Source organism: Manis javanica, chromosome 6, assembly GCF_040802235.1.
Source record: "Manis javanica isolate MJ-LG chromosome 6, MJ_LKY, whole genome shotgun sequence".
Lineage (NCBI taxonomy): Eukaryota > Metazoa > Chordata > Mammalia > Pholidota > Manidae > Manis > Manis javanica.
Window position 1 is genome coordinate 149,934,302 of NC_133161.1, and position 26,436 is coordinate 149,960,737.

General features: G+C 44.4%; 1 protein-coding gene across 10 annotated transcripts in view; it reads right to left on the reverse strand.

The window, feature by feature from the left end:
- Positions 1 to 26,436, reverse strand: part of DIXDC1 (DIX domain containing 1) — a 58,876-nt gene that overhangs the window by 4,776 nt on the left and 27,664 nt on the right. For 7 of the 10 annotated variants that reach the window (XR_012132786.1, XM_017659396.3, XM_017659397.3 and 4 more), the window contains 13 exons: positions 26,109 to 26,266; positions 23,528 to 23,617; positions 21,308 to 21,361; positions 20,588 to 20,638; positions 18,504 to 18,608; positions 18,039 to 18,092; positions 17,520 to 17,612; positions 17,368 to 17,439; positions 16,597 to 16,683; positions 15,639 to 15,800; positions 15,134 to 15,200; positions 3,302 to 3,407; positions 2,297 to 2,405 (listed from right to left, as the gene is read on the reverse strand). Coding sequence is in view for 9 of the 10 variants with exons in the window: in XM_017659396.3 (XP_017514885.1) it covers positions 2,297 to 2,405; positions 3,302 to 3,407; positions 15,134 to 15,200; positions 15,639 to 15,800; positions 16,597 to 16,683; positions 17,368 to 17,439; positions 17,520 to 17,612; positions 18,039 to 18,092; positions 18,504 to 18,608; positions 20,588 to 20,638; positions 21,308 to 21,361; positions 23,528 to 23,617; positions 26,109 to 26,266 (1,208 nt within the window). In the remaining variant the exon portion in view is untranslated. Of the gene's footprint in view, positions 1 to 2,296; positions 2,406 to 3,301; positions 3,408 to 3,765; positions 4,037 to 9,388; positions 10,265 to 15,133; positions 15,201 to 15,638; positions 15,801 to 16,596; positions 16,684 to 17,367; positions 17,440 to 17,519; positions 17,613 to 18,038; positions 18,093 to 18,503; positions 18,609 to 20,587; positions 20,639 to 21,307; positions 21,362 to 23,527; positions 23,618 to 26,108; positions 26,267 to 26,436 lie in introns of those variants that run through there. The other 3 variants (XM_073239812.1, XM_036992794.2, XM_036992793.2) reach the window with 3 other exon arrangements.

Below are 26,436 nucleotides of genomic sequence, written 5' to 3' on the forward strand. Positions count from 1 at the left end.
GTTTCTTTGCTCACACATAAGCAGCAACTCCTCATTGTTCCAAGTTTTATCATGGGATTGCAACCAATTCAGTCACATCTTCAGGCTCCACTTCTAATTCTAGCTCTCTTGCTGTTTCCACCACATCTGCAATGACTTCCTCCACTGACGTCTGGAACCCTTCAAAGTCATCCATGAAGGTTGGGATCACTTTCTTCCAAACTCCAGTTAATGTTCATATTTTGACCTCTTCTCAGAATCACAAATGTTCTAAGTAGCACCTAAACTGTGAATCCTTTCCAGAAGGTTTTCAGTTTACTTTGTCCACATCCACCGGAGGAATCTATCTATGGCACCTATAGCCTTACAAAGTGTATTTGGAAGCTGAAATTACTCTTTGTCCATGGGCAGCAGAGTGGCTGTTGTGTTAGCAGGCATGAAAACGACACTGACCTCATTGTCCATCCGCATCAGAGCTCTTGGGTGAGCAGGTGCTTTGTCAATGAGCAATAATATTTTGAAAAGAGTCTTTTTTTCTGAGCAGCAGATCTCAGCAGTGGGTTTAAAATACTCAGTAAACCATGTTGTAAACAGCTGTGCTGTCACCCAGGCTTTGTTGCTGCATTTGGAGAGCACAGGCACGGTAGATGGAGCATCATTCTTAAGGGCTCTGGCAGTTTCAGAATGGTCAGTGAGCACTTGAAGGCTTCCACTTGAAGTCACCAGCTGTGTCAGCCCCTAACAAGAGGGTCAGCCTTTGGAGCTTTGAAGCCAGGCACTGACCTCCCCTCTCTAGCTGTGAAAGTCCCAGATGAGGCTGTTTTGTGAAAATCTGTTGTTCAGTGTAGCCACCTTCATGAATGATCTCAGCCAGATCTGGGTGACTTGCAGCTTCTCCATCAGCACCTGCTGCTGCACCTGTACTTTTCTGTCATGGCAATGGCTCTTCCCTTAAACTTCAGAACCAACCTCTGCTAGCTTCAGACTTCTCTTCTGCAGCTTCTTCCTCTCTCTAAGATGTACAGAATTGAAGAGAGTCGGGGCCTTGCTCTGGATGAGGCTTTGGCTTAAGGGAATGTTGTGGCTGGTTTGATCGTCTATCCAAACCACAAAAACTTTCTCTTTATCAGCAATTAGGCTGTTTCATCTTTTATCATTCATGTGTTCACTGGAGTAGCATTTTCCTTTGCGTCTTGCCAATGCGTTTCAGCCCTGGGCAAGTTCAGTATGGATTCAATGTGACCAAAGAAAATGACAGTAAAATGCTTCTTTAGAGTGGAAGGGTTACACCCAACTTTATTTCCACGATGGCAGGTCAATCACTAAAATCCCATTCACTCAGAGAGAGTCTGTATGCAGCAAGCTCTCTCCACCTATGGGCCTCTGTGCCCACACAGCCATCCTCCGGGCCTCTCTGCACAGTCGTCCTGAACAGCCGTCCTCTGGGCCTCTGTCCTCAGTGCTGTCACCACTCCAGCCTCTGCTCTGCTCTGCTGCAGCCTTGCAGCCCTGCCACCACATTGCACACACACCACTGGGTAGCTCTTTATATAGAGTCAGTAGCAACGTATTGCCCACACGTGTGTAGTGAGCCAGTCGACCAGGGCCAGGTGAGAGTCCTGGCCATACGACCTTTCATTTTATCCAAAGCTTGACTAACTGGCATAAGAGGCTCTCAGCCTAGCTTAGGTTTCAACACACCTTCCTCACTAAGCTTGATCATTTCTAGCTTTTGGTTTAGAGTGACTCTTTCACTTGAACAGTCAGAGGCCATTGTAGGGTTATTAACTACCCTAATTTCAATATTGTTGTATCTCAGTGAATAGGGAGGTCCGAGGAAGAGAAAGATGGGGACAAACAGTTGGTCAGTGGAACAGTCCGAGCACATGTATTTATCATTTAAGTCGCTGTGTTTAATGGGTGTGGTTTGTGGTGCTCCAAAACCATTATAGTAGTAACATCAAAGATCACTGGTCACAGATATCATAACAAATGTAATAACAATGAAAGTTTGAAATATTGTGAGAATTACCAAAATTGTGACACAGAGACACAAAGTGAGGAAATGCTGTTGGAAAAATGGCACCAGTAAACCTGCTCCATGCAGTGTTGTCACAGAACAATTTGTTAAAAAATGCAGTATCTGCAAAGAGCAATGAAATGTGGTCTGCCTGTAACCAGGCTGGTGTGCATCCCTGGGTGACTCCTCTGCCCCGGTCAGGGAACTCGGGTACTTCTCGGTTCCAGGCTTTGAGGAAGTGGGTTTGGGGTTCAGAATGGTCAGTACCACCACCCAGACTGCCCATGGGTTCCATACCTCCTCTTTGACAGTGCCAAACTCAGGATCCAACGCTTTGAAGTGATACCGGTGACTCCCTTCCCGGTCAATAGCTGCTTTAAAGTCTTTCAGTGTCACCTCCCCCAACCTGCACAAAAGGAGAGATTCCCAAAACAGACTGTTCATCAGTAAGTTGGAGTAGATGTCAGCTTTACACCTAGGCCCGTGCCAAAGACTCTCCAGGCAGAAATAGTACAGCCTTTCCAGGGTGACTCCTGAGAGCCCAGACAGTTCTAAAACAGCAGAGGTTAGGGGCCAGACATATCAGGGAAGGAGAATGAAATTTAAAATAGATGTGTTGTTTCAGGAGCAGCCAGATCACTTTCCTCCGGAAATAAGACGAAGTCTCTGAAATCAAATTTGTTGAACTATCAAAATGTCTAGGTTCTCTTGATTTCCTTTTTTTGAAACAATATTCCATTTCTCTAGGATGGAATAATTAAATCAAATATCACTATCTTCAGAAAGCTCCCCTCTAACCCAGCCCAAGTAAGCAGACTCTCTTGGAAAGGGAAATCCTATCACTCTCTCCATATTAGGTTCCAGAGTTTTAAAACATTTTATTTCAAAGCCACTGGCCTTAGAAAGGAGTATATTAGCCAAGTGTTGGAAAACTTTTAACATGAATTCCTGACAGGTTAGCTGTGATTACTGAACAGGAATAAAGATCAGTGAGTGTAGCCTTGGAGCACCAGGCTGCAATCCTTGGCTGTTGGCAGGAGCTATTTTGAGCACTTAAAAAAATATTTTTCCTAACTTGGAACATATATGCACACCAAGATTGGAAGCACTACCTCTGTGTCTGTACCTAGCAGATCATGACTTGTCCCTTGTAATGCCACCAGCTAGTGGTGAAGCTGGAACCAGAATCTGTTCTCGTCACACCACACTGCTTCTGCAACAGCCTCTCAGCTGGTGGGGAGGCTGGGACTCCTGGCTCTCCCTCCCTCCTTGTTGAGAGACATACCAACCCCAGAACCTCACCTCTTTGGTATATTGACCATGAAGGGCGTAAGTGACCGGTCAGTGAAATAGAGCACTTTCGTGCAGGCGCTGCTGACAGCTGGAGAGCTTGGGGCGTGAGGCAGCTCTGCAATCGGAGAGACTTTGGTCAGAACACCCCATTTGCTCCCAGCCACCCCCCATTTCCAGTTATTCAAAATGCCCCAGGAGAATTGAGCTGCCTGAGGCCTCAGCACAGCTTTCACCCCCTTCCAAGCACCATGTCCCTGGGGTACCCATGGACACACGAGGTGCCTTGGACATGGATGTCGTTACAAGAACCATCATTTCTCATCCCCTCCAGGAATTTCTAGCAGAGGAGCAGCAACAGTTCTAACACACATTGTTGCTAAGAGTCAGAAGTCAAAGCAGCCTGCAAGATTTCAGCTCCGGGAGAATGGACACATGGCAGGAGCTGCAGACATTGCCAACATTTAAATTTTGGAGGTCAGTGGTAGAGAATGCCATGCAATTCATTAAAAGGGAAATGAGTAGGAATGAGAATTACAGGAGTGAAGTAATCTTAGAAACTCGATTCCAAGGGGCCTCAGGCACCCAGTCTAAAAGGTACAAGACCTACCTTATCCCTTAGCTACACAGGATCTATATGTACCGGTCCCATGATTTTTAACTCAGGTTTCTTGATCCACATCTTGTCTCTACCCTTTGTACAGGTACTCATGGAAAAATTTAATTAATGAGTACTTGTGATTTTGACTTTAAGAGAACAGGAGAAAAGACCAATCAGAAATTTTTATCATAAGGACCAAAAAACAATAATTAAACTTTTATTAAAATTTCTCCTGCAATTCCACCTCCACATATTTTTTCTAAACTCATTCTAGACACTGATCCCTATAAAACTGGCAGCTACAGGAGTGGTTCTAGGAAGGGGCTTAAAATAAGGGAGAGTTAATGAGGATGCATTAATACAGGGGAGAAAGACAAGGGGACATTCTCTCTTCGCACAGCAATCTCAAGCTGTCAGGTTTCTTAAAGAATGTCAAGTAATGAAACCTGTGTGCCATGATGCTCCTGCACTCTTGCACCCATAACACCTGGCACACAGAGCTATTTAATAAAACATTCACTCTTATCATTAAATTTTAAGATTCATTCATTCCAGTCATTCGACAAGCATTTATTGAGCACCTACTATGTGCTAGATTTTGAGAATACAAAATCAATCCTATTTGGTTTCTGACCTTCAAGAGGTTGCAGTCTGATTTGAGTGACAGATATGATTACAATTACAATATACAATCAGATTTGTACAGACTGCACAGGAATACTGAAGATGGTGCAGTTAATCCCATCTGGAAGAGGTCTGAAAGGCCCCACTGCCGGAGAATCCTTGAGCAAAGCATCTTTAAAAAATCAGAGAAGTTGGAAAGAGCATTCCAAGAGGGAAGGACAGAAGTAAAGGCAGGAAAGGGAACCTGAGAGTCAGTAGGGCTGGAGAGTAAGGAACATATCATTGGGAAGCTGTGGAAGATGCGGATAATAAGGCAGGCAGGAGCCAGATCACAAAGGACTGCCAGGCTGAGATCTGTAGGCATCAGCCTTAAGCTCTGGGGATATGCTAAAAATGGGCGATGCGACCAGACTAGCCTTGAGCAAGGTCAGTCTAGGTGTAAAGTGTAGATGGGGGAAACTGGAAGACAGTAACCCTAGTACGAGGCAATCAGAACAGCCAGAAAGACGAGGAAGGGCAAGATGCGTCCCTACAGCTAGAAAAGGAGATGGATTCGAGATCTTTAGAAGGTAAAAGTCTTCTCAGTGCTTGGTATATAGTTGAACATTAGGGATAAAAGGGAAGAGTCCTGGGGTATGTGGTGGGGACTTGATAATGGGGAGAATCTAGTAACCACAATGTTGCTCATGTAATTGTATATTAATGGTACCAAAAGAAAAAAAAAGACAAAAATATATAAAATATCTACTTGTATGTTTTTTTTTTTTAAAAAAAGAGAAGGGTCATAAGAACAGATTGATGGTCTGAGAAAATAGATGCATGGTGGTACCATTGCCTTATGACATTGGTTTAAGATGTTTATTGGGTGTCTATTATGTATCAAGTACTAGAGATGCAAAAATAAATTAGATACAACCCCATCCTTAAGGAGTTCATCATCTAGTGGGATGAAATAGCAAAGAGTTAGGACATAATGAAAAATATTGAAAATAATACTGCCATTGACTGAACTGTGTGCTCAGTACCCATATGCTGAAGCCCTCAACCCCATGTGACTACTGCAGACTGGGCTTCTGAGGAGGGATTAAAATTAAGTGAGGTTGTAAATAAGAGTGGAGCCCTGATCCCACAGAACTGGTGCCCTTTACAATAGAAACACACCAGATCTCCTCCCCACATGAGGACACTAAGAACACGGCTGTCTGCAGGACAGGAAGACGGCCCTCGCCAGAACCTGCCCACACTGGCATCCTGACCTCAGACGTCAGCCTCCAGAACTGTGAGAAATAAACTGTCATTGAAGTCATTCAGCCCATGGTATTTTGTTATGGCAGCCCAAGATGACTAATATAAATATTGTGTACACATTTTGGGTGAATTTCAAGGAAAATGTAATCGTGATATCAAACACCTCACAGAAGTCTAGGAAAGATAGGTTGGTCACTAGGTCATCGATGAGAATAATTTCAGGGGACTAGTGAAGAAAAAGACTTGAGTTGGATCACACAGACTTCTTGAGTGAAAAAGAACAAGAATGAAGGTGAACTAGTCTTACCCAACATTAAATCATGATAAAGTGGTAATGGGTACTTCAGTGTGGCATTACTGTAAGAATCATGTACAAAGTTCAGGGAAGAAGTGACCCAGGAACACATCCCTGCCTTTATGTGTGTATGTAGTTAATACATGACTTTAAAAGGTATCAAAAATCAGTATTAGCTTTTAAATGTAGGTTTATGATCCATTTGGAATGAATAGCCTTTGCACTGTTGTCAAAAATCCGCTGGCCACACACACCTGAGTGTGTTCCGAACACTCTGTTCTGCCCACTGCTCCGTCTACCCATCTGCCTACACTGGTTGTTTGGATTACTCTGACCTCACAGTTCGTTTGAAATGTGTGGTCCTCCAATGACTGTTCTCATCTTTCTCAGGTTTTTTTTTGGAGGAGCTATTCTAATCCCTTCTTCCACATAAATTTTAGAATCAGCTTGTTTATATCTGCAAAAAGTCTGGTAGAATTTTTACTGAGATTGCACTGAAGCTGTAGGTCACCTGGGGAGAACGGGCCACCTAACAATGCTGAGTGCTCCAGCCTATCCATGTGCTAGAGTTCTCCGTTTATTCACATCTTTGGGTACTTCATCAGTTTGTAGTCCCCAGCATAGAAACATCACACTTATTTTGTAAGGTTTTTTGATCTTACTATAAATGGTACTTAAAAGTTTTTTTCTATTTACAAATATTCATTGTTAGTATATATCAGAAGTATAACTGACTTTTTGTGTAAGGACATTGTGTCCTGTGCCCTTGCTAGACTCATTTATTAGTTATAGCAGCTTTCTTACAGTTCTTTGGCATTTGCTACATAGACAATGGAGTCATCTACAAATACAGGCTGTTTTACATCTTCCTTTCCAACCTCTATGCCTTTTCTTTCTTTTTCCTCCATCTATGCTCATTAGAGATAGTGGTTTCAGAATCAGGGTAAAATAAAATGTGTTACAAAGTATTCCTTCCTCTTCTGCTGTCTGGAAGAGTTTGTGTAGAATTGGTATTTTTTCTTCCTGAAGTGAACTCATCTGGTCCTGGACTTTTCATTGAAGGATGTAGCATTTTAGACTACAATTTCTTAAATAACTATAATTGTAGTTGGCCTATTTCCTCTTGAGTAAGTTTCAGTATCTTGTGTCTTTCAAGGAATTTATCCATTTCACCAAAGCCATCAAATTTATGGCATAAAGTTGTTCCTTAATTATGCTTTTAATGTAAGGTTTATAGTGATGTCCCCTGTTTCCTTTCTGATATTAGTAATTTGTGTCTTCTCCCTTTTTTACTTGGACAGTCTGGCTACTGGTGTATCAATTTCATTAAATTCCGAGAACCAGCGTTTTGACTGATTCTAGTTTTCTGTTTGCACTGTCACTGACGTCATCCTTACCAGTCCCTCCCCCTGCCTTTGGCTTTCATTTGCCCTCACTCTTCACGTCTCTTCAGGTGGGAGCTTGGATCACTCAGGAGCGCACCGGTTCCAGAGCCTCGCTCTGTTCTACTGTACTTGACGCTGTGAATTTCCTTCTAAGCACTGCTTCTGTTCCAACCCATGAATTGTGATGTTTTAATTTTCTTATTCAATTCAAAATATTTTGTAATTTCCTTTATGAATTCCTCCTTGACCCACAGGTTATTTAAAAGTGTTTGTTCAATTCCAAATATTTGAGGATTTTCCAGATATTTTCCTGTTAACTAGTCGTTAATTCTGTAATGGTCAGGGAACACTGCTTTTCAGTTCTCTTCAATCTTGAGTTTTGCTTTATGATCAAAATATGGGCTATCTCAGCAAATGTTCCCAGCAGACTTGAAAACATGTACTCTTCTGTCACTGGGTGGAATTTTTCTCTGAAAGTCAATCAGAAGGGCTGGTTCATAGTGTTGTCCAGGTCTTTGATATCCTTATTTGGTGCTCTCTGCAGTACTAGTATCGATCACTGCAAAGGGTTTAAAGTCTCCAACTGCACCTGTACACTTATCCATTTCTTCTTTCCATTCGTCTTCATGTATTTTGAAGCCGTTAGTAGGCGCACACACATTTAGGATTACATCGCCTTGGTGAAATGGTCTCTTTATTATATTATGTCTCTATGCCTGTAAATATTCCCTGAAGTCTATTTTATTTAATACTAACATAACTGCAGCTTTGTTTTAATTAGTGTTTCCATTTTGTATCTTTTTCCATCCTTTTGCTTTTAATCTATTTGTATTATTGTAAAGTGGGTTTCTTATAGATAGCATATAGTTGAATCTTGCTTTTTGTACAATTTGACAATCTCTAATCTTTTCATTAATATGCTTAGATCATTTATTTTTAATGTACTTATTTTATGTTTTGATTAAAATCTACCACCTTCAGCTATTACAACAAAATGGTAATAGCCTCCAGGGCAGGGTTCTCAAATTCTGGTCCTTGCACGACCCACTCTGCTAGCAACTTGAGTTCAGTATCTCTCACTTTTTGAGGCAACCACACTGGGTATCATCACCCACTTTTACCATGAGGAAAGTCTCCTGTTCCTTTGTTCTTTCATCTTCTTTTTATCTGCCTGTGGATTGAGTGTGTATAAATTTGTATTGTCCTCAAAGTGTAGTGTGTTTTAGAGTCTCAACATGGATACATCATTTCAACATGTAAATATTTTTAATGAAATATTTTACCTTTTTTTAAGTATTAGATTGAGCATTTTACCACTCTTTTTTATCTTCAATATTTTTATTTAATTTTTTTAAACTAGTGATTGCTCTGAGATTTAATGTACATCTTTAATTAGTCAGTCAGCATTCAAATAATATAGTACCACTTTATCTATAGTATAAGAACCTTACAACAACAGAGTCCAGATTCTTCCATCCTAATCTTTCTACAGACATTCCAAAATTTACAAAGGAATTAACAGCCCAAGAAACCCATAGTAAGTTGAAAATATCATAAATCAAAAATGCACTTAACACACCTCACCCACCAAACATCACAGCTGAGCCCAGCCCACCTTACATGTGCTCAGGATGCTTGCATTAGCCCACAGCTGGGCAAAGTCACCTAATACAAAACCTGTTTTATAATAGTCTTGAATATCTCGTGTAACTTATCAAATAATGTGCTGAAAATGAGAAACAGAAGGGCCACAAGGGGACAGGATGATATCAGTTGTTTCCCCTCATGGCTGCCTGGAGCTGAGGCTCACTGTCCCGCCTGCCTCACGAGAGAAGACCACCCCATGTCAGTAGCCTGGGAAAAGGTCATGATTCAAAGTACGCTTTCTACTGAATGCATATGGCTTTTGCACCATCGAAGTTGAAAAACAAGTCAGAGACCATCTGTACTATTATTATCATACATATTTACATTTTATTTTCACACATGACATAAACCCTTAAGCCCATGGATACTGTTTTTGTGTTAAAGAGTCTGTAATCTTTTAGAGCACTTAAGAGTAAGAGGGAAAAAAGGTCTTGTATGTTTATTTTCATTTTAACCACTTTTTTTTGCAGATTCCAGTTTCTTTCTGATCTCATACTTCTGGCATGAAGAAATTCCTTTAACATTTCCTGCAGTACAAGTCCACTTATAATGAATTCTCTCGGTCTTCGTCAAAAAACATGTTCTCTAACTGTAGAATTGTAGGTTTAAGATGTTCTTTCTTCTGGCACTTTAAGGATGTCCCCCCGACTATCTTATGACTTGCGAAGTTTCTGATGAGAAGTCAGTAATTCTCCTCTTTGTTCTGTACGTGATGTTTTTTTCCCCTCTCTCTGGTTACCTTCAAGATTTCATCTTTTTTTTTCAGCAATCTGAACATTTTGTTTATTATTCATACTTCTTAGAGTTCTTGGAACTTCTTGGATTTGCAGTTTGAGGTCTTTAAATATTTTGGAAAATCATTGGCCTCTCTCTTCAAATATTCCTCCTGCCTTGTTCCCTCCTCTTCAGTCTAATCACACATGATTCAGTCCATCTGATGATGCTCCGCAGCTACTGGACGCTCTGCGTTTTGGGTTTGTTTCTTCTTCTCTTTTTCTCTTTGTGTTGCAGTTTGGGTGATTTCTCCTGGCCTGTGTTCAAGTTTGCTGATTCTTAGCTGTGTTGAGTCTACTGATGGGCCTTGAAGGCACTTTTCTTCTTTGTTACCTTTATTTTTATTTCTAGCATTCCATTTGATTCCTCATAATTTCCATCTGTTTGCTTAAATTTTTCATCTGTATGTGCATTAGATCAACATTTTTACTACAACAATTAACACTAACTGTAGATATCTTAAATCCCTTTTCTGATGGTTTCAACGCCCTTGTCAGATGTGAGTCTACTCTTGCGTAGGCACTGATCGCCTCTTGACAATGGCTTGTATTTTTCTTGTTCTCTGGATGTCTCATAATTTGGCATTGAATGTTAGACAGCAGAGAGTGAGGCAGCACACACTTAAGCTAGGAATGGGGCGCACTGCTCGTCCTGCCAGGCCGTTCTCGGGACAGCTGCGTCTGTCTAGGCAGGAGTTGGGCTGGGACTGGGACTTCTGTGAAGGGGACTCTCAGTGCGCCACCACCTTCACAGTCCTCCAGCTTCAGGTCTGGGTGTCTGCTGGTTTGCTGGGGGGCTTTCCTCCATGTTCCTGCCCCACCCGTGTGCCACGGAGTCAGTCTCTCTGCACCTGTGCCTTCCCACAGTGCCAGCCGCTTTGCTTCTATCACACGGCACCCGCTCACTTGGGGGTGGGGATGTGGGGCTCCTCTACTGTCATGACCCAACCTCAGTCTTGATCCTACTCTTCCCCCAGTGGCAAGCAACCTCTCTGAGCCCAAGTCGCTCCTGCTTCTCTCCCACAGGTAGGGTTCTGCTTTCCCTTTTCCTGCTCCCACTAGCTGAAACAGGAGGGGCGGGTGGGAGGGGCCACAGGGCCCGCTGCCCTTCCCTAGCAGATTAATGGGGCTTTGTGCTTTCCTCGCTGCCATGGCAGCTGCTTGCCTTCTCTGGGCCTCCACCAGAGAGACGGTCTCTCCAGGCTGTGTCCCCACCACCAGTCCTTTTCATAAGTGCCCAGTGGCTGTCCAGGGAAAGGAGTCCGCAAGTGGGGGCGCGCTCCTTTTGCATCTGTGGCCCCCAGGGTTTCTACATGACCTACTCAGCCTCCAGTGACTCATTAAAACCTTAGCGGAATTCTTACCTGTTTGTATGGCAGCCCCGTCTTCCCCCCATGCTCTGACAAAATGAGCCAGCGCTCACATCCTACCACCACAAACCTCCTGAAAGAGTTACATCTCTGAACCCGCCTCCTTACCATTTACTCTTAAGGGAAAACAACAATAATCATTCCAAATTAAAAAAGTAATACAGTAGATTAGTGGAATAGACTTGAGAGTTGAGATAAAACCCATACATCTGTGGTCATTCCACAAGCAAATAGTCTCTTCAACAAATGGTGCTGGGACAATGGTTGTCCACATACAAAAGAACAGAATTGGACCCCTACCTTACACCATGTATAAAAGTTAATTCAAAATAGATCATTAACCTAAATATAAAAGGTAAAGCTATAAAACATTAGAAAATGCAAGGAAAAATATTCATGACCTTGGATTCTGAAACACCAAAAGCATGAGCAGCAACGAAAAGGAAAACTTCATCAAAATGCAAAACTTGCTGGCATCAAAGGACACTACTGATAAAGTGGAAAGATAACCTGAATAGGAGAATTATTTGAAAATCATGTATCTGGTAAAGGCCTGGGATGCAGAATATATTAAAAATAACTTACAACTTAACTACAAAAGACAAAATATGCAATAACAAATGGGAAAAGGACTTGAATAGACATTTCTCCAAAGAAGATAAACATCCAATAAACACATGAAAAGATGCTTAAAATCACTGGTCATTAGGAAAATGCAAATCAAAACTACACTGAGATACCACTTCATGCCCACTAAGTGGTTCCAAAGAGATGGAAGGTAGCAAGTGTTGGTGAGGATGTGGAGGAATTGGGACTCTCATACGTCATTGCTGGGGATATAAAATGGTATGGCTGCTGTGGAAAACAATTTGGTGGCTCCTCAAAAAATTAAACATAGATTTACTGTATGACCCAGCAGTTCCATTGTTGGGTATATACCCTGAAGAATTAAAAACAGTTAAAAAAAAAAAAACCTTGTATACACATGTTCCCAGCAGCATTATTCACAACAGCTAAAAGGTGGAAACAACCCAAATGCCCATCAGCTAATGAAAAGCTAAACAAATTCTGATTTATGCATACAACAGAATATTATTCAGCCCTAAAAAGGAATGAAGTACTGACACAAGCTATAATATGGATGAACCCTGAAAACATGTTAAGTGAAAGATACCAAACACGAAAGGGTACAAATTGGATGAATCCTGTTATATGAGATGTCCTGAATAGGTAAATCCAAAAAGACAGAAAGTAGAGACTAGACAGATGCCAGGATTATGAAGGGAGTGCTTAATGAGTACAAAATTTCCTTCTGGGATAAGCAAAACATTCTGGACCTAGGTAGTGGTGACAGGTCCACAACACTGAACCTACTGAATGTCAGTGAATGTGCTTTTCGGTTAAATGGTGAGTTTGGGGTTATATGAATTTTACCTCCATTCAAAAAAAAGTGAGTTTAAAAAATTTAGTGTCATTCTAACTTCTGCCTAGGATATAGAAGCCTAGAAGGAGCCTACTCCTACCCTAACAGCAAGAAAAAATTGGATAATCTAAAAAATTATACATTTCTCTCAATTCTATTCTGCATTACTTTTTAAATCTGGAATAATTATTGTTATTTTCTCTTAAGAGTGGATGGCAAGAAAGAAAGTGGGTTCAGAGAGATTCCTCTTTCAGAGATTTGGCTGTGAAGAAAAGGAGAAAGGGCATGGGGTGGAAATGAAAGGAAGGTATCTTGAGACTATTAAATTCGCCTTGCATCTTTCATATGCCACATGCTATACCTGATTATTTGCATACAATTCACTTAATGGTTATAATCCTTCAAAATTATCTTCATTTCATCAACAAAGAAACTAAAATTCAGTGATATTAATTAATACTCTTGCCCATGGCCACACGTCCTGCTGAGTCAAAACTACACCCCAGATCTGTTGGATTCCTTATTGTGTATTTTTCTCACTCTACTGCTGTTTCATGTCCAGTTTTGGACATGAGTTTGAAGTGCCTTTGGACTTATTGAGAGATATATCCAGTTGGCATTCAAAAATATAGCCCTGAAGCTCAGAAAATGCTGGAGTTAGAGATGAAAGTTTAACAATAATCAGCACACAAGAGTAGATGAAACCATGAGAGTAGAGCAGATGGGCTAAAGGGAATATGAAAAGACCTCGGTCTAGACCTCCAGTGGAATCCCAGGGATCGTCAACAGTCAAGGGTTAGACAGGACGAAGGAGGCTGTATCTAGTTCATCAGACTGCAGTCCCACGAAGCCAAGAACCAGATCCATCGTGTTCACCTCTGTATTGCCAGTGTCTGACATGGGCGCTACACAATGGATGCTCAGTCAGTAAGTGTTGTATGAGTAACTGGTTGGCATTGAAGTTGAAGGAGATGAATGGTTCCAGAAGGAGACTATTTAAGAACCGTAATTGCTTTTGAAAAGTGAGTGGAATGTAACACTTGAAAAATAACCACTTTGATTAGGTAACAAAAAAATCAACAGTGACCCAACAGAAAGAACACTAAGGGGAGAAACTGAGTAAAGTCCAACAAGCGGCTTGAGGAGTGAGTGGCCAGTAAGGGTAGAAAAGAGCAAGTGCGCACTATTCTTTCAGGAAGTCTGATGCGGGGGAACGAGAATGAGTCAGCAGCTAGAGGGCTAGCAAGCTGTACGAGTCACTGTGCTTTCAGATGAGAGGTTTATTTGCATAGGCATTCGATTAACACCCTACTTTGCAAGCAGCTGTGAATTTATTTATAGTGTTTTGAATAAGTACTGCATGTACACAAAAGAATTCTTCCAGGGAAGGAGGAACTTATTAGAGTTTTGAAAACGAACTTCTGAATATTTAGACCTGTCCACATAGGCAGTTTATACTGACCTAAAGAAAGTGCTGAAGAGAATAACAGTAAAATAAAAAGCCTTTCAAGAAAACAGAAATGACTGTTTTAAAACAATGCTAGAAAAAGAAACTGAAACTAATTTTGGTACTAACATAATTCGTTTTGTTTCCAGTGTGGACATTTCATTCAAGAGGGAAGGGTATCTGGAGGCTTGAGAATGCTATTTTATTTGCTCTACAAAAGAAATTTTACCTTTTGTATTTGTGCAGGTATTTTAAGTGCTTTACTTCAGGTTTTGTTTATTAATACGGTTTTTAAAATTGCATACATAACATAAAAACTGGTTGTGGTCAGCTATTTATTATTTAGTTTTTTGTAAATTATTATTTAGACACTTTTAGATGCCCAAGTGAACCATAAAAGATTAAGAAAATGTGAATGTTATTAAACCAAGAAGGAAGATACAAAGTAAAACAGAAATTACCAGGCAGGGTAGATTTCCAACATATTGGAACAAACAGGGGGAAAAAGTGTAATGAGTGGGCATAGAGCAGGTTAAAACATACTTCCTGGCCACTCATGGTCACTAACAGTCACAAATATTTTGCGGAACTTCAAATAAATAAACTGAGCACTCAAAGTTTTAAGGAAAGTCCCCAAAGAAATTAGACTTCTTGCATTTAGGAAGAACTGGAAATTTTCTGTGCTAGTCGGGACTGCTGGGTGATTTGTTACTGTTCGATACTTTATGTGTGTTTTTGTTGCTTCGTGTTTTGCTTTTTGTTAGGTGTGAGTGTTTTGAGCTTGTATATTTTCCAAAAATATTTTAGGCTTTCTGAGTCGGCACATTGCTCTATGATTCTTGGGGTGATGGTGGTGATCATGGTGGTATGTATCTTCTGAGTCTTAGAAATAATTCAATTCTAGTATTGCTACAGAAACATTAGAAGAGCAAGTACAAGAAAAATTCTAACCCCCAAATATTAGCACTATAAGAACTACTAAATTTCTTCTCTAGTGTGCTAGGAGTCCCTCCGGAGCAATGAGTACTTACTTGAGTTAGGGGGCCAGGACTCCCGGTATTCACGACCTGCTTGAGTTCTGGGTGACTTGCCTCGACCCTGGGAAGCCACCAAAAATAGCAAGAGTTACAGTCAATGAGAGAATTTAAACAGGCAACTGGAGTGTACCTAAAATATATACCTTTATATATATATATATATATATATACTTCTCCTACAGTATATAAAATTGAACATGTTTATCCTAACAATAATAATGCACATTTATAGAAAGCTTTCTAGTTTCTAATGCATTTTCCCTTGTATGTCCTCATCCAAGGCTGAGTTCATCTGGGGGAAGGGGAGTAAGCAGTAAAGGGAGACCCTGTGGGGATCAGGAACCGCAAGTCCTTAGACGCTGATGTGCAGCCAGAGTTATCGCCGGCTCTGCCCTGCACTGCGATCCAGCATGAAGCCTGCTCACTCGGAGTCCTGGCACCAAAACTGACGACCCCAGGCTGGCCTGGCCTAGGAAGAGGGCCCCAGAAAGAGGATCACCCTTCTTTCTTGTTTCTTCTGGGTCTCCATGATGTGCAGGCGCTCCAGAAGGCTGGAGATGCCCTGCTCCAAGCTGTCGATGGTGTGATGCTGAGGATCATGGCCACTGAAGCTGTCGCGCAGACTGCGGAGGGTGTCCCGAACCAGCTGCAGGTCGCTGGTCTGCAGGCAAAAATGAGGTGGGACTGCTGGCAGGTGCCACGTTACTAACCACATTCCAGCTGCTGCGCTTGAGAAGATAGAGGGCAGAGGTTTCCAGGGTAGACCTTTTGGGAAGGAGGCGGTATAAACTGGAAAATTTTCTTCCATCCACAGAACCAGGCCTACTGCAGTTTGACCATTAATAATCTTAATTTTGGGTAGCAAGTGCTTCACATATTTACACACCCAACGGATGCATGAATTGGGGACCTGGGATGTAGAAGGCCTCATCCCTGCTGACGGCTAGGGTACTCTTCTGGGTTTAGTTGGGAGTGGCAGGTCTGTACAGGCACCCCTTGAAGATACTGCAGGTTCACTACCAGACACCACAATAAAGTGAATATCATGACAAGGAGTCATGAAGTTTTGGCTTCCCAGCACACACAAAGGTCATGTTTACACCACACAGTAGTCTATTAAGTGTGCAGTAGCAGTAGGCCTGAACAACAATGTGTACACCTTAATTAAAAAATGTTAGCCATCACCTGAGCTTTTAGTGAGCCATAATCACTGACCACAGACCACCAAAACAAATATAATAATGAAAAATACTTAAATATTGCAAGAATTACCCAAATGTGACACAAAGACATGAAGTGAGCAGCCGGTGCTGGGAAGACGGTGCTGCAGACCTGCTCAGAGCAGGACTGCCCACCAGCCCTGATCGTGAAGAACACAGTGAACAGTGTCCATGAAGTGCAGAGAAGCAGAGCCCAGGGACGTGGGGTCTGCCCGCCCACAGACCCTCAGCACCTACCCCTCTGCAGGTGGCCGGAGCAGCCCCTCTTCCCGCCACTGGAAGGAAACCATTGCTTTGAGGGCTGTGGCTGCTGTAGCCGGGTGCCTAAGGAAGCAGGAAGGAGTGGTGCTCGTTACGGGGGAGAACCCCAGACAGGACACCCTGCTCTTTACAGCTGTGGCTTCCTGCCATGGCATCATCATGCCTTTGTGTAGTGTCTCTATTAGAATGCTGGCCTCATGAGCACAGAGGTGTTTTCCCTTTTGGTCACTGCTGTAAGCGTGGACCTGACACAGGGTAGGCGCTGATGAGTGCACAATAAACGAGATGGAAACTTCAGCCTGAAGGCCCCCAACCAGGCCCCCACATGGCCACTGGAGGGCCCGAGAATGCTGCTCCAGCATGTCTGGATTTAGGAATAAAAATGTAACAACCATGACTGATATCTTTTGAGCCAGACATTGTGCCAGGTAATCCACCAGGTCCTTGTTTACTTGTTTACATGGATGACCTTATGTATAATGTAATCTGCATAAAGATTACTGAGAGCCACTGTTATTTCCTTTTCCAGACAAGCCTTACTCCTAAGGCTCAGACACCAAGCAAATTAAAGTTACAGAATGGTAAAAAAAAGTGTGTAATGCTGGAATCTGAAACCTGATTTTCTTGTCCCGGAACCAAACAGCCTCCCAACAAAGCGACCTGTGGCCTTGGTTCAGCCCTGAGTCAAGAACAGAACCTCCCTCTGCTTCTGTGAAGGCGGAAGGGCCACCTGGAGCCGCAGGTTACCTCGTCAGCCTCCCTTCTCATACAGCGGGCCAGGAGGACGTCTCTGTGCTCCAGCTCCCGCTCCAGATCCACCTGCAAAGCAGAGGCGACATCAGGAAAGAATTTCTTCAGGCCAGGAGGGCAGGACCATCGGCGGCTGCGTATGTTCCCACCTGCTGGTAACTGGCCTCAGAGAGTTTCCGGAGCGCTTCGTCCAGCTTGGCTTGGTGCTGCTGCAGGAGGCGGTCCTTCTGTCCCAGCTGTTTCTGTGACAGACACAGAGCTTTCAGATGGGCGGTTAAGACTACCAAACAGCTCACCCTTGGCGATGCCATTTCCACCCGAGGGAAGCAGGGCCTCGGCTGGGGACAGCCTCTCCTCAAGCCCTGTGGAGACATCACGCACCGCAGCAGTCCTGCACGGTGCCAGGGGGTCTGGAAAGGGAAGGAGAAGGGGAGCTGCTGCTCGTAGGAGGCCACTGCGTGCCATCCCTCCAGCTAAGGAGAAAGAGAAAGGCTGAAGCTTGCAGACGTCCTCCCGGCTGTGGCGCCTCCTCTTCAGGTCAGTGAGTCAAGGGAACACAGAGAAAGCAAGGGTGAGACCGGAGTGCCTGAGCGCTCTCTGAACAACCGCAACAAGACGTTCCGAAAAGGCCGAATGAAAACCATCTCCAAGCTGACACACATCCTTACCTTATACTCTCCCAGAAGCCGGTTCCTCTCCTCCAGCTCCCCCTGCAGATCCACCTGAAAGGGGAAGCGAGCATTACCTGCACGGAGCTACTGTCTGTGGCCTCCACAGGAAAGCAGCTGCCTAGCAACCAGAGGGGACGCTGGCAGCTGCGGCTCACAGCACGGAGAGGCCTGGTCACGGTGAACACACACGGCTGCTCTCCGCGGCTTCAGCAAGGACATCAGACCACAGAATCACAGCTTCTGCCTTTGGGCCTCAGAGTTGAAAGGCTCTGGCGAGTGTGGTGTGGGCTCTCACCTAGGAAGAAAGGTGCGTCTAATGGGAAATAAAAATGACTGCAGACACTGAGAGCAGGTGCCCCAAAAGTAAAGTGAGATCAGGACAGCAGGCCTAGCAGGACTTCACGCAGTATGCTGTTTTGCTACTGGAGCTCAGCGAGGTCAAAATTCACTCAGGTAACTCACATTCTGGTTGTGCCACTCATCTTTGTCCATATTTGCCCTCAGTAGTTCTTGTTTGAGCTGAAGAACAGACGTGTCCTGCTGAGTCAACCTCTGCTGCAAGGCATCCTGGGGAAAAAGCACTTGTTACTGTGATCCCGATTAATTAACAGTGTTATTCCTGAAGATTTTAGACCCTCACTGCATATCCAGCGTTAGTTATGGCAAACTGGGAGACCAAGAGAGTCTAAGGCCTCTGCCGCAGGAGACGAGCAGGGGTGTCCTTGTCCCCGTCCAGGACATTTGCATCTGAACGAAAACCCTATCCATTGTCCTACTAAGCTGACTGAAACCTGGTTCCTGTCTACCAGAACTCACCCCTGCCCTCTACTGCATTCTTGACAGCATGTCCTGGGAGTGAGCGAGTGACCTTTGGGGTCAGTAAGTCCACCACTTCCACAGCAGTGACCTTGGACTGCCCTGTCCTTACTCCAACTCTACATCTCTTGTCTGTACCTGGGGTACATACATGCTCCATCTAGATGGGCACTTCTTCCTTATCCTCTGCCAAGGCCTCATTTCCTAAAGTGTCTGGCCCTATCACTGCCTGCCACCCTGTTCATATAGAATCCACAGAACCATTCCCACCCCACCTTCCTGGTCTGGACCAGGATTGGGATTATATTCCCATGCTCAGAACTGTTCTGAGACTGATGGTTCCTCTTCCCAGTGTCCTAGGGTCTCACCAACTTCAGGCTATCCTTCCCCTGGCTTGGACCTCTTGGTTCCTACCATGCCTAAGAAAAGTAGGCTGTATGTACTCACTTACAGAGGCCGGCTATCAACACAGTCCTCCCATCCCAGTGACCCCCAGTGGAGCTGATGGGCCAGAGTTGCATTCCTGCACATTTGCCTGACTTTTCCTCTTTACAGACTGTAAAGAGATGGCGTGGCTTGGGATGGCGTGGCTTGGGATGCTGTTGGCCATGACCGAACATGGCAGAGGTTTTCTAAGACACCCTGGCGTCAGTAGCTTGAGGACCATCTCCCAGAGTGTGCTTCCTGGGACGTCAATAAGCATTATGTGGGAGAAAAAGTGCTTCTGTGGTTAATGATCCTGAATATTTTGGGCCAGTCTCCTGATGACAGACCGTTGCAGGCCCTTTCCTTGCTATTGTTCACTGTGACTCTCCAAGCCTGTAGGGCATTTCTAAAACTCATTTGTTTTCTCAGGTGCCAAAGGACTAAGGCTACAGAGTGTATAGTCTGGGCAATGCTGCTGAGTTACACTCTGACCCGTGAATGGGAGCACAGGGAAGCGGGGAAAGCAGCAGCTCAGGAACATTCTTTTCCACTTCAAGTTATTCATTCAGCAGATATTCACCCACTTATGTGAAATAGCACATATTCATGATTAATAGTTAGATCACTGGTTGTATTAGCAAAAGACTGGAAATGACCTAAAAGACCACCAAAAGGAACTGAGTAAATAAGTTATCAAATATGCATATACTGGAATACTATGCAGCCAGAAAAAGGGTCTAGGACGGTCTTTACAGAAATAAAATGATTTCCAAGGTACACTTCTAAGTGGAAAAAAAAAACATGTCCAGCTGTTATCTATAGTATACTTTTATTTGGGAAAAATTATATACATGCATTTTTGTTGACAGCTGGTATGTTACTTCCAGGAAAGAATTAGGTGACTGGGAAGACAGACCAGAAGGCTTTTCAAGGATTATCCTTTTGTAACTTCTAAACTTTAAACCATCTGAATGTTAACTATTTAAAAACTAAGCAAGTTATAATTTTTAGGACATTCTTCCTTAGAATTGGAGAAAACTGTAAAAACTGTTTGTTTTCACACACAAAAACAAGCAAGGTGGCACAGGGGGAAAAGACAGCACTGAGTCACTACCAGACACATGCCTCAGAGATGAGGCGCTTTCTGCCCCATCTGTCTTCCCACCACAGAGCCCTCGTTACCAGCGGCCTGTTAAAGGCCGGCAGGTGTATCTAAGACCAGGGGACCCGACCGTGGTCTGACCACCCACTCCTGTGACTAGACCTTGCAGAGACTATCTGGAGTTAAATGGCTTCCCTTTTACCTTCATCCCCTGTAAGTTCCTGGCCTCTTGTTTCCATTTCAGCAGCTCCTTCTGCAAACCAAATAGTTAGGTCAGATAGCAGCATCTGGGATGCTTCAGAAGCATTACCTCATTCTGTCAGTAAAAACACAAAACTCAGAAACCATTCCATGAAACACTAACCCTCTCACTGAGCAGGAAGTAGGTTCAGTAAACGTGAAGGTAACCCACAGAAACAGGAATTCTAGGACGTATTCATTTAAAAAGACTATTCTGGACTATAGTTAATAATACTATGCTGTATATTTGACAGCTGCCAAGAGAGTAAATCTTAAAAGTTCTCATCAGGAGAAAAAAATTTGCCACTACACAGGGTAATGGATGTTAACTAGACACACAGTATATACACTGACTCAGTATGTTGTACACCTGAAACTAATACAATGTTTTATGTCAATTATTTTGTAAAAGACCATACTGATACTGGATCCATCTTTAAATTTTAGTTAAAAAAGAAAAACTATGGAACATTCCAAATGTACTGGAAGGTAGAACCTACAATGACATATATACCCTTTGCCACCGTTAGAACATATCTGTGTCTCTCAGTTGAAGACATGACACAGATTCAGCTGACATGCCAAGTCTGCGTCCCTGCCCCTCTCCTCGTCACTGCTCTGAAGTTTGTGTGTAACATTCCCATAAGCCTTTCCAGAGGGTAAAATGCACGTCCTGACCTACCTTTAGGTCCTGATTCTCCTCCGTACTCTGATCCAGAAGACTTTGGATTATAACCTGAACATAAGGCAAAAAGAGATGGCTGTGTACCTGTGCTGTGAAACGCAGAGGCCGTTCATTCAAGTGTGTGCTGAGCCCCTACTAGATGCGAGCCTGTACCGTGCACAGAAAGCACAGGCCCAGCCCCGCCCTCGCGTGCACGCACGATGTGCGCTGAGCACAGGGGCTGGGCAAGAGGACAGGGGAGCGGCCGGATCGCGAGGGCCAGTGAGGGCGACAGAACCAATGAAAAGGCCTGGGCAACGGGATCACAAAATGAAGCGTGCCTTCAAAGTAAATTATTCTTGCCATTTTATAGAAAAAGAAAAAGAATTAGAGGACAGGAAAGGAATCAGGAAAACCGGTTAGAAGACCACTAGAATATTGGATGAAGGCCTGAATTAAGGTAACAGCCGTGAGAGTAAAGAATATTGGATATTTAAAGATACTTAAAAAATGAACTGATAAGAACAAAAAGGCACCGTACAGTATGGGGGAACATGTTTGTGAGTGACTTATCCGATAAGGGGTTAACATCCAAAACATATAGAGAGTTCATGACGCCTCAACACCCAAAATATAAATAACCCGATTAAAAAATGGGTGGAGGATCTGAACAGACACTTCTCCAAAGAAGAAATTCAGATGGCCAACAGGCACATGGAAAGATGCTCCACATCACTAATCTTCAGGGAAATGTAAATTAAAGCCACAATGAGATGTCACCTCACACCACTTAGGATGCCCAACATCCAAAAGACAAGAGACAACAAATGCTGGCGAGGATGCAGAGAAAGGGGAACCCTCCACACCGCTGTTGGGAATGTGAACTAGTTCAGCCATTGTGGAAAGCAGTATGGAGGTTCCTCAAAAAACTAAAGACAGAAATACCATTTGACCCAGTAATTCCACTCCTAGGAATTTACCCGAAGAAAACAAGATCCCTGATTCTAAAAGACATATGCACCCCTATGTTTAACGCAGCACTATTTACATGGAAGCATGTAAGACATGGAAGCAACCTAAGTGTCCATCAGTAGATAAATGGATAAAGAGGAGGTGGTACATATACACAGTGGAATATTATTCAGCCCTAAGAAGAAAACAAATCCTACCATTTGCCACAACATGGATGGAGCTAGAGGGTATTATGCTCAGTGAAATAAGCCAGGCGGAGAAAGACAGGTTCCAAGCGATTTCACTCATCTGTGGAGTATAACAACGAAGCAAAACTGAAGGAACAAGACAGCAGCAGACTCACAAGACACCAAGAACGGACTAGCGGTTACCACGGGAGGGGGAGGGGAGGGCAGGTGGGGAGGGAGGGAGATTTAAGGGGCATTATGATTGACACACACAGGGAAGACAGTACAGCACAGAGAAGGCAAGTAGTGACTATAGCATCTTACTATGCTGATAGACAGTGACTGCAACACAGGCAGGTGAGGACTTGATAATATGGGCAAATGTTGAAACCACAATGTTGCTCATGTGAAACCTTCATAAGATTGTATTTCAATGATACCTTAATTAAAAAAAAAGAACTGACAAAACTTGGTGACTGGATGCAGAGGGAAGGGTCAGAAAGGACTCAAGGATGTGCAGATTTCTATTTGGGGTATTTGGGTAGAAGGATAGTGGTATGAAACAGACTCCAAAAGAACAAGTAGTTTTAGTGGTGAGGAGAGGAAAGTTGTTAAATTCAGGACTCACTGAACTGAGATGCTTACAGAACATGTGAACACACTGTCAGCAGGCAGCGGCCTGTTGCACAGACACCTCCAGAGCTCCACAGGAGGAGCTGAGCTGCAAACGTCTGAAGCCACGGAGGCCGAGAACACCACCCAGGTGAATGGGAAGACAGAGGCGGGTCCAGGTGGGAGTCTGAGGAGGCAGAGGAGGTGCTCCAGAGCGAGCCCGGCTGTAAACTCCGTGGGGCAGGCCTAGGTCTGCTCTGTCATCTCCACATCTCCAGTGCCTGGAACAGAGCCTGGCACATGGTTGGCCCTCAATAAGTACTTGTGGAAGGAAGGAGGGAAATGTAGTCAGAAATACATGAGGGAAGCCAGGAGAGCCGGAGTCAGGGGGACGGGCAGCTCAAGGTGTGGGTGACGGCTTGATGCTGAAGGCGAGTCAGACACAAGGACCAGTCCGCCTGGCGTCCAGTCACAAGAGGGAACTCACCAGCTGTTCCTCAGGAGTGACTCCTGGTTCACAGAGGGCCGAGGGCCTCTCCTGCTCATCTTCAGGTAAGGATCCATTGAGCAGCAAGGCCTGAATAACCACAAAGGCAGAAAGAAACGTGACTCCCATCAGATGACCAAGTCCAGAGTTGGGCTTTTGGTAAATGAATCCCAAACTGAAATCATAACTGGGCTGCCTCTAGAAATCTCCTTGGTTATTTTTGATCTTAGATGCCTCCAATTGCTCATCTTGGGCCTATCTGGAGTTCATTTTTTCAGGCTCATGCACCAGGCCTCTGATTTCTCTGGATGCACCTGCATCTTCTGCTCCCAGGCTCCTTGGCCCCCGTAAACAATCCAGACTTTCCTCTCAGAAGTGACACTTTAAACCACAGCTGTCAGAGTGAATGTTACTAGCTGGAAAGTGAACTAAAAGCAGAGCAGAATTATCTGGCTTAGAAAACTTGACTGTAATGAATTATTTGGAATTCATTCAGAGCTCTGACTTGGGTTTGTTTAATTTTTGTTTGTTCTAATAATTCTGCATTTTTGCCCCCTAAGCAAAACCTGGATAGAACAAGAAGGAAAATACATTCGCAGAGAGACGTCCTCATTCATTTCCACACCCACACCAGGTCTTGTTTTCCTTAGAATATGGTTGGGGGAAGGGGTGGCTTATCCTGAAGCAAAGGCAGCTCAAGCCCCAAGCCCCCCGAGCACGGACCCCCGGCCTGTATCTGATGCTGTATTCATGATCTGTCGCTTTGTGCTTAAGAAGGCTCCCAGGTTGTATACTCTAGGACTCAGCAAAACTTGGACCTGCCTGAGCAGGTAGGTATTACAAGACCTATCCATTTAGTGAAAGGTTTAAAAACATGTCCCCATTTTATATCATGATTCTGTCTCAGGTTAATCAGGAGAGAAGAGTTACAGAGGTTAAATCCTCTTTCAATAAATGTAACACAAATTATGTCACAAATACTGGTAGATAAAAACACTTTAAAATCCAACCACTGGTTGGTCTGCCAAGCACTATTTAATAGTAAATTCTGGTAAATCTTATTAATTTGGTTATACCCTGAAGCTGCGGCAAGAGGTACAGGCAAGTATAAGCAGTCCAGGGAGCCTCGGAAAGCATTACAGAAATACCAACCCCAATGGCAAAGGGCTCCAGGGGCTCTAACAGGCCCGCCAGGCTGGTGGGATCCTGCACGTAGCCGAGCAGGCAGCTAGCTTGCCAACCACTGAGTGTAAAAGCCCAGAGGCCACAGTGTTCCACGACGGCACTGATTCTTGCTGTAAGCCTGTGGCTGTGGCTTACAGCTCCTGCTGGCAGGGGGTACAGGGTGCTGACTCTCTGCCTGTTGATTCTCTTCTTTTTCTCTCCAATCTGCCACTGGAATTCTCCCACTGAGATGCAGACCAAACTGATGGATATCTACGTTCACATAACGCAAATTATCCTGGGAAAACCTGGCTGGGTCTAGTCCAAAAGTTCTCCAAGCTTAATACTGCCTAGGAAAGGGCAGCACATGTGCCCCCAGCCCAGTAAATAAATGGTTCCTTAATGAATGGCAGGCAAGGGGTCATAAAGGCAGACAGGTGAGCAAACGGGAGAACCAGTGATCCTCCTTGGGAACGTTTAGGCAATAAACATCCCTCCAGCCCGTCTCAGTTCCTGGGGCACACGTCATGCGAACTGTTTTGCCACAGCACCAATGTACTTTCTCCTTCAGGAACCCTGTGTTCCCCCTCTGTTGCTGGCTGGCTGGGAACACGTCCTCCACCGTCTGCCAGCTGCTAGAGCCACTCACATAATATGGGCTTTGTCTACGTGTCCATAAATATTTGACAGTTCAGAAGCAGCACAGTTCCCAGCACAAAAGGCAGGAATGTTCCTAGGCTATTCTAGGGCCATCAGCTCACTACAAGGGCTCCCTCAAGCAGGGAAGGCGTACAGAGGACTGAGGGGGTCACTCAGCACAGGAACTAAGTGGGTCAGCTGGCCTCTGGGGGAGACTTGCCACACTGGTGCTGACGGTACAGCAAACACTGAAGGGCCCCGTTACTCCAGAAAACCTTCCACTCGATCACTGTGCCGTGGCATCCACTGCAGAAGCACTAGGAGTAAGCTGAGGCCCCCAGCTCATCGGACGCAGACGGAGACCTGGCACTGCCGGCTCTGGCACCCGCCCTGCTCAGAAGGTGTTTGTCAGGGGAAACGGCCGACCGTTTGCACAGCCGTTCTTCCGTGGAAGCCGCAAGGGCAGGCTGCAGTTGTGGGTCAGGGAAAAGCCGTCAGTAAGCAGAGAGCCAGGACAAGGGCTTGGTGGGATCAGTCATGGTTCCCAGGCCTGCAGAAATTCTAACAGCTGCGCTGTGAACAGGAGCCCACAGAGCCCACCGGACAGCGCTCACAGGCAAGGGACTTCCAGCTCTTCGCGTGCTGGTCCCGGTGTCTCAGCTCCCCATTCAGCTCTGACCTCATATAAAACTGAATCCATTTATTTTCAATCAATAGAGTGACTTCAAAACAATAATCAGTTGGTGCACCAAGGACAGACTGCAAGACAAAGAGCTACCTGTAATCCTGATATCATTTTCTTTGTTTCCTCCATTTCTTTTCCTAAATGCTCTTGTTGTTCCATCAGCTGCTCTTCCCATGGAGTCTCCAGATGGGCGCTGGAACCGCCTGGTCGCCAGTCTCGCCAGTCTCGGGACAAGGGAGAGGCCGTCTCCTCTACAAATGGAGAGGGAGCACGGGTCACGCTGAGGAAAACGGTTCCCAGCAGAAAGCGCCCAGCGCTTCCCGGTCACATGTTCAGGTCACCGGCCTGACCCTGTCCTCAGGGCACAGACTGGACTGGCCGCCAGGTGGGGCCGTGAGACTGAGGAACTGGCTGTCTGCTC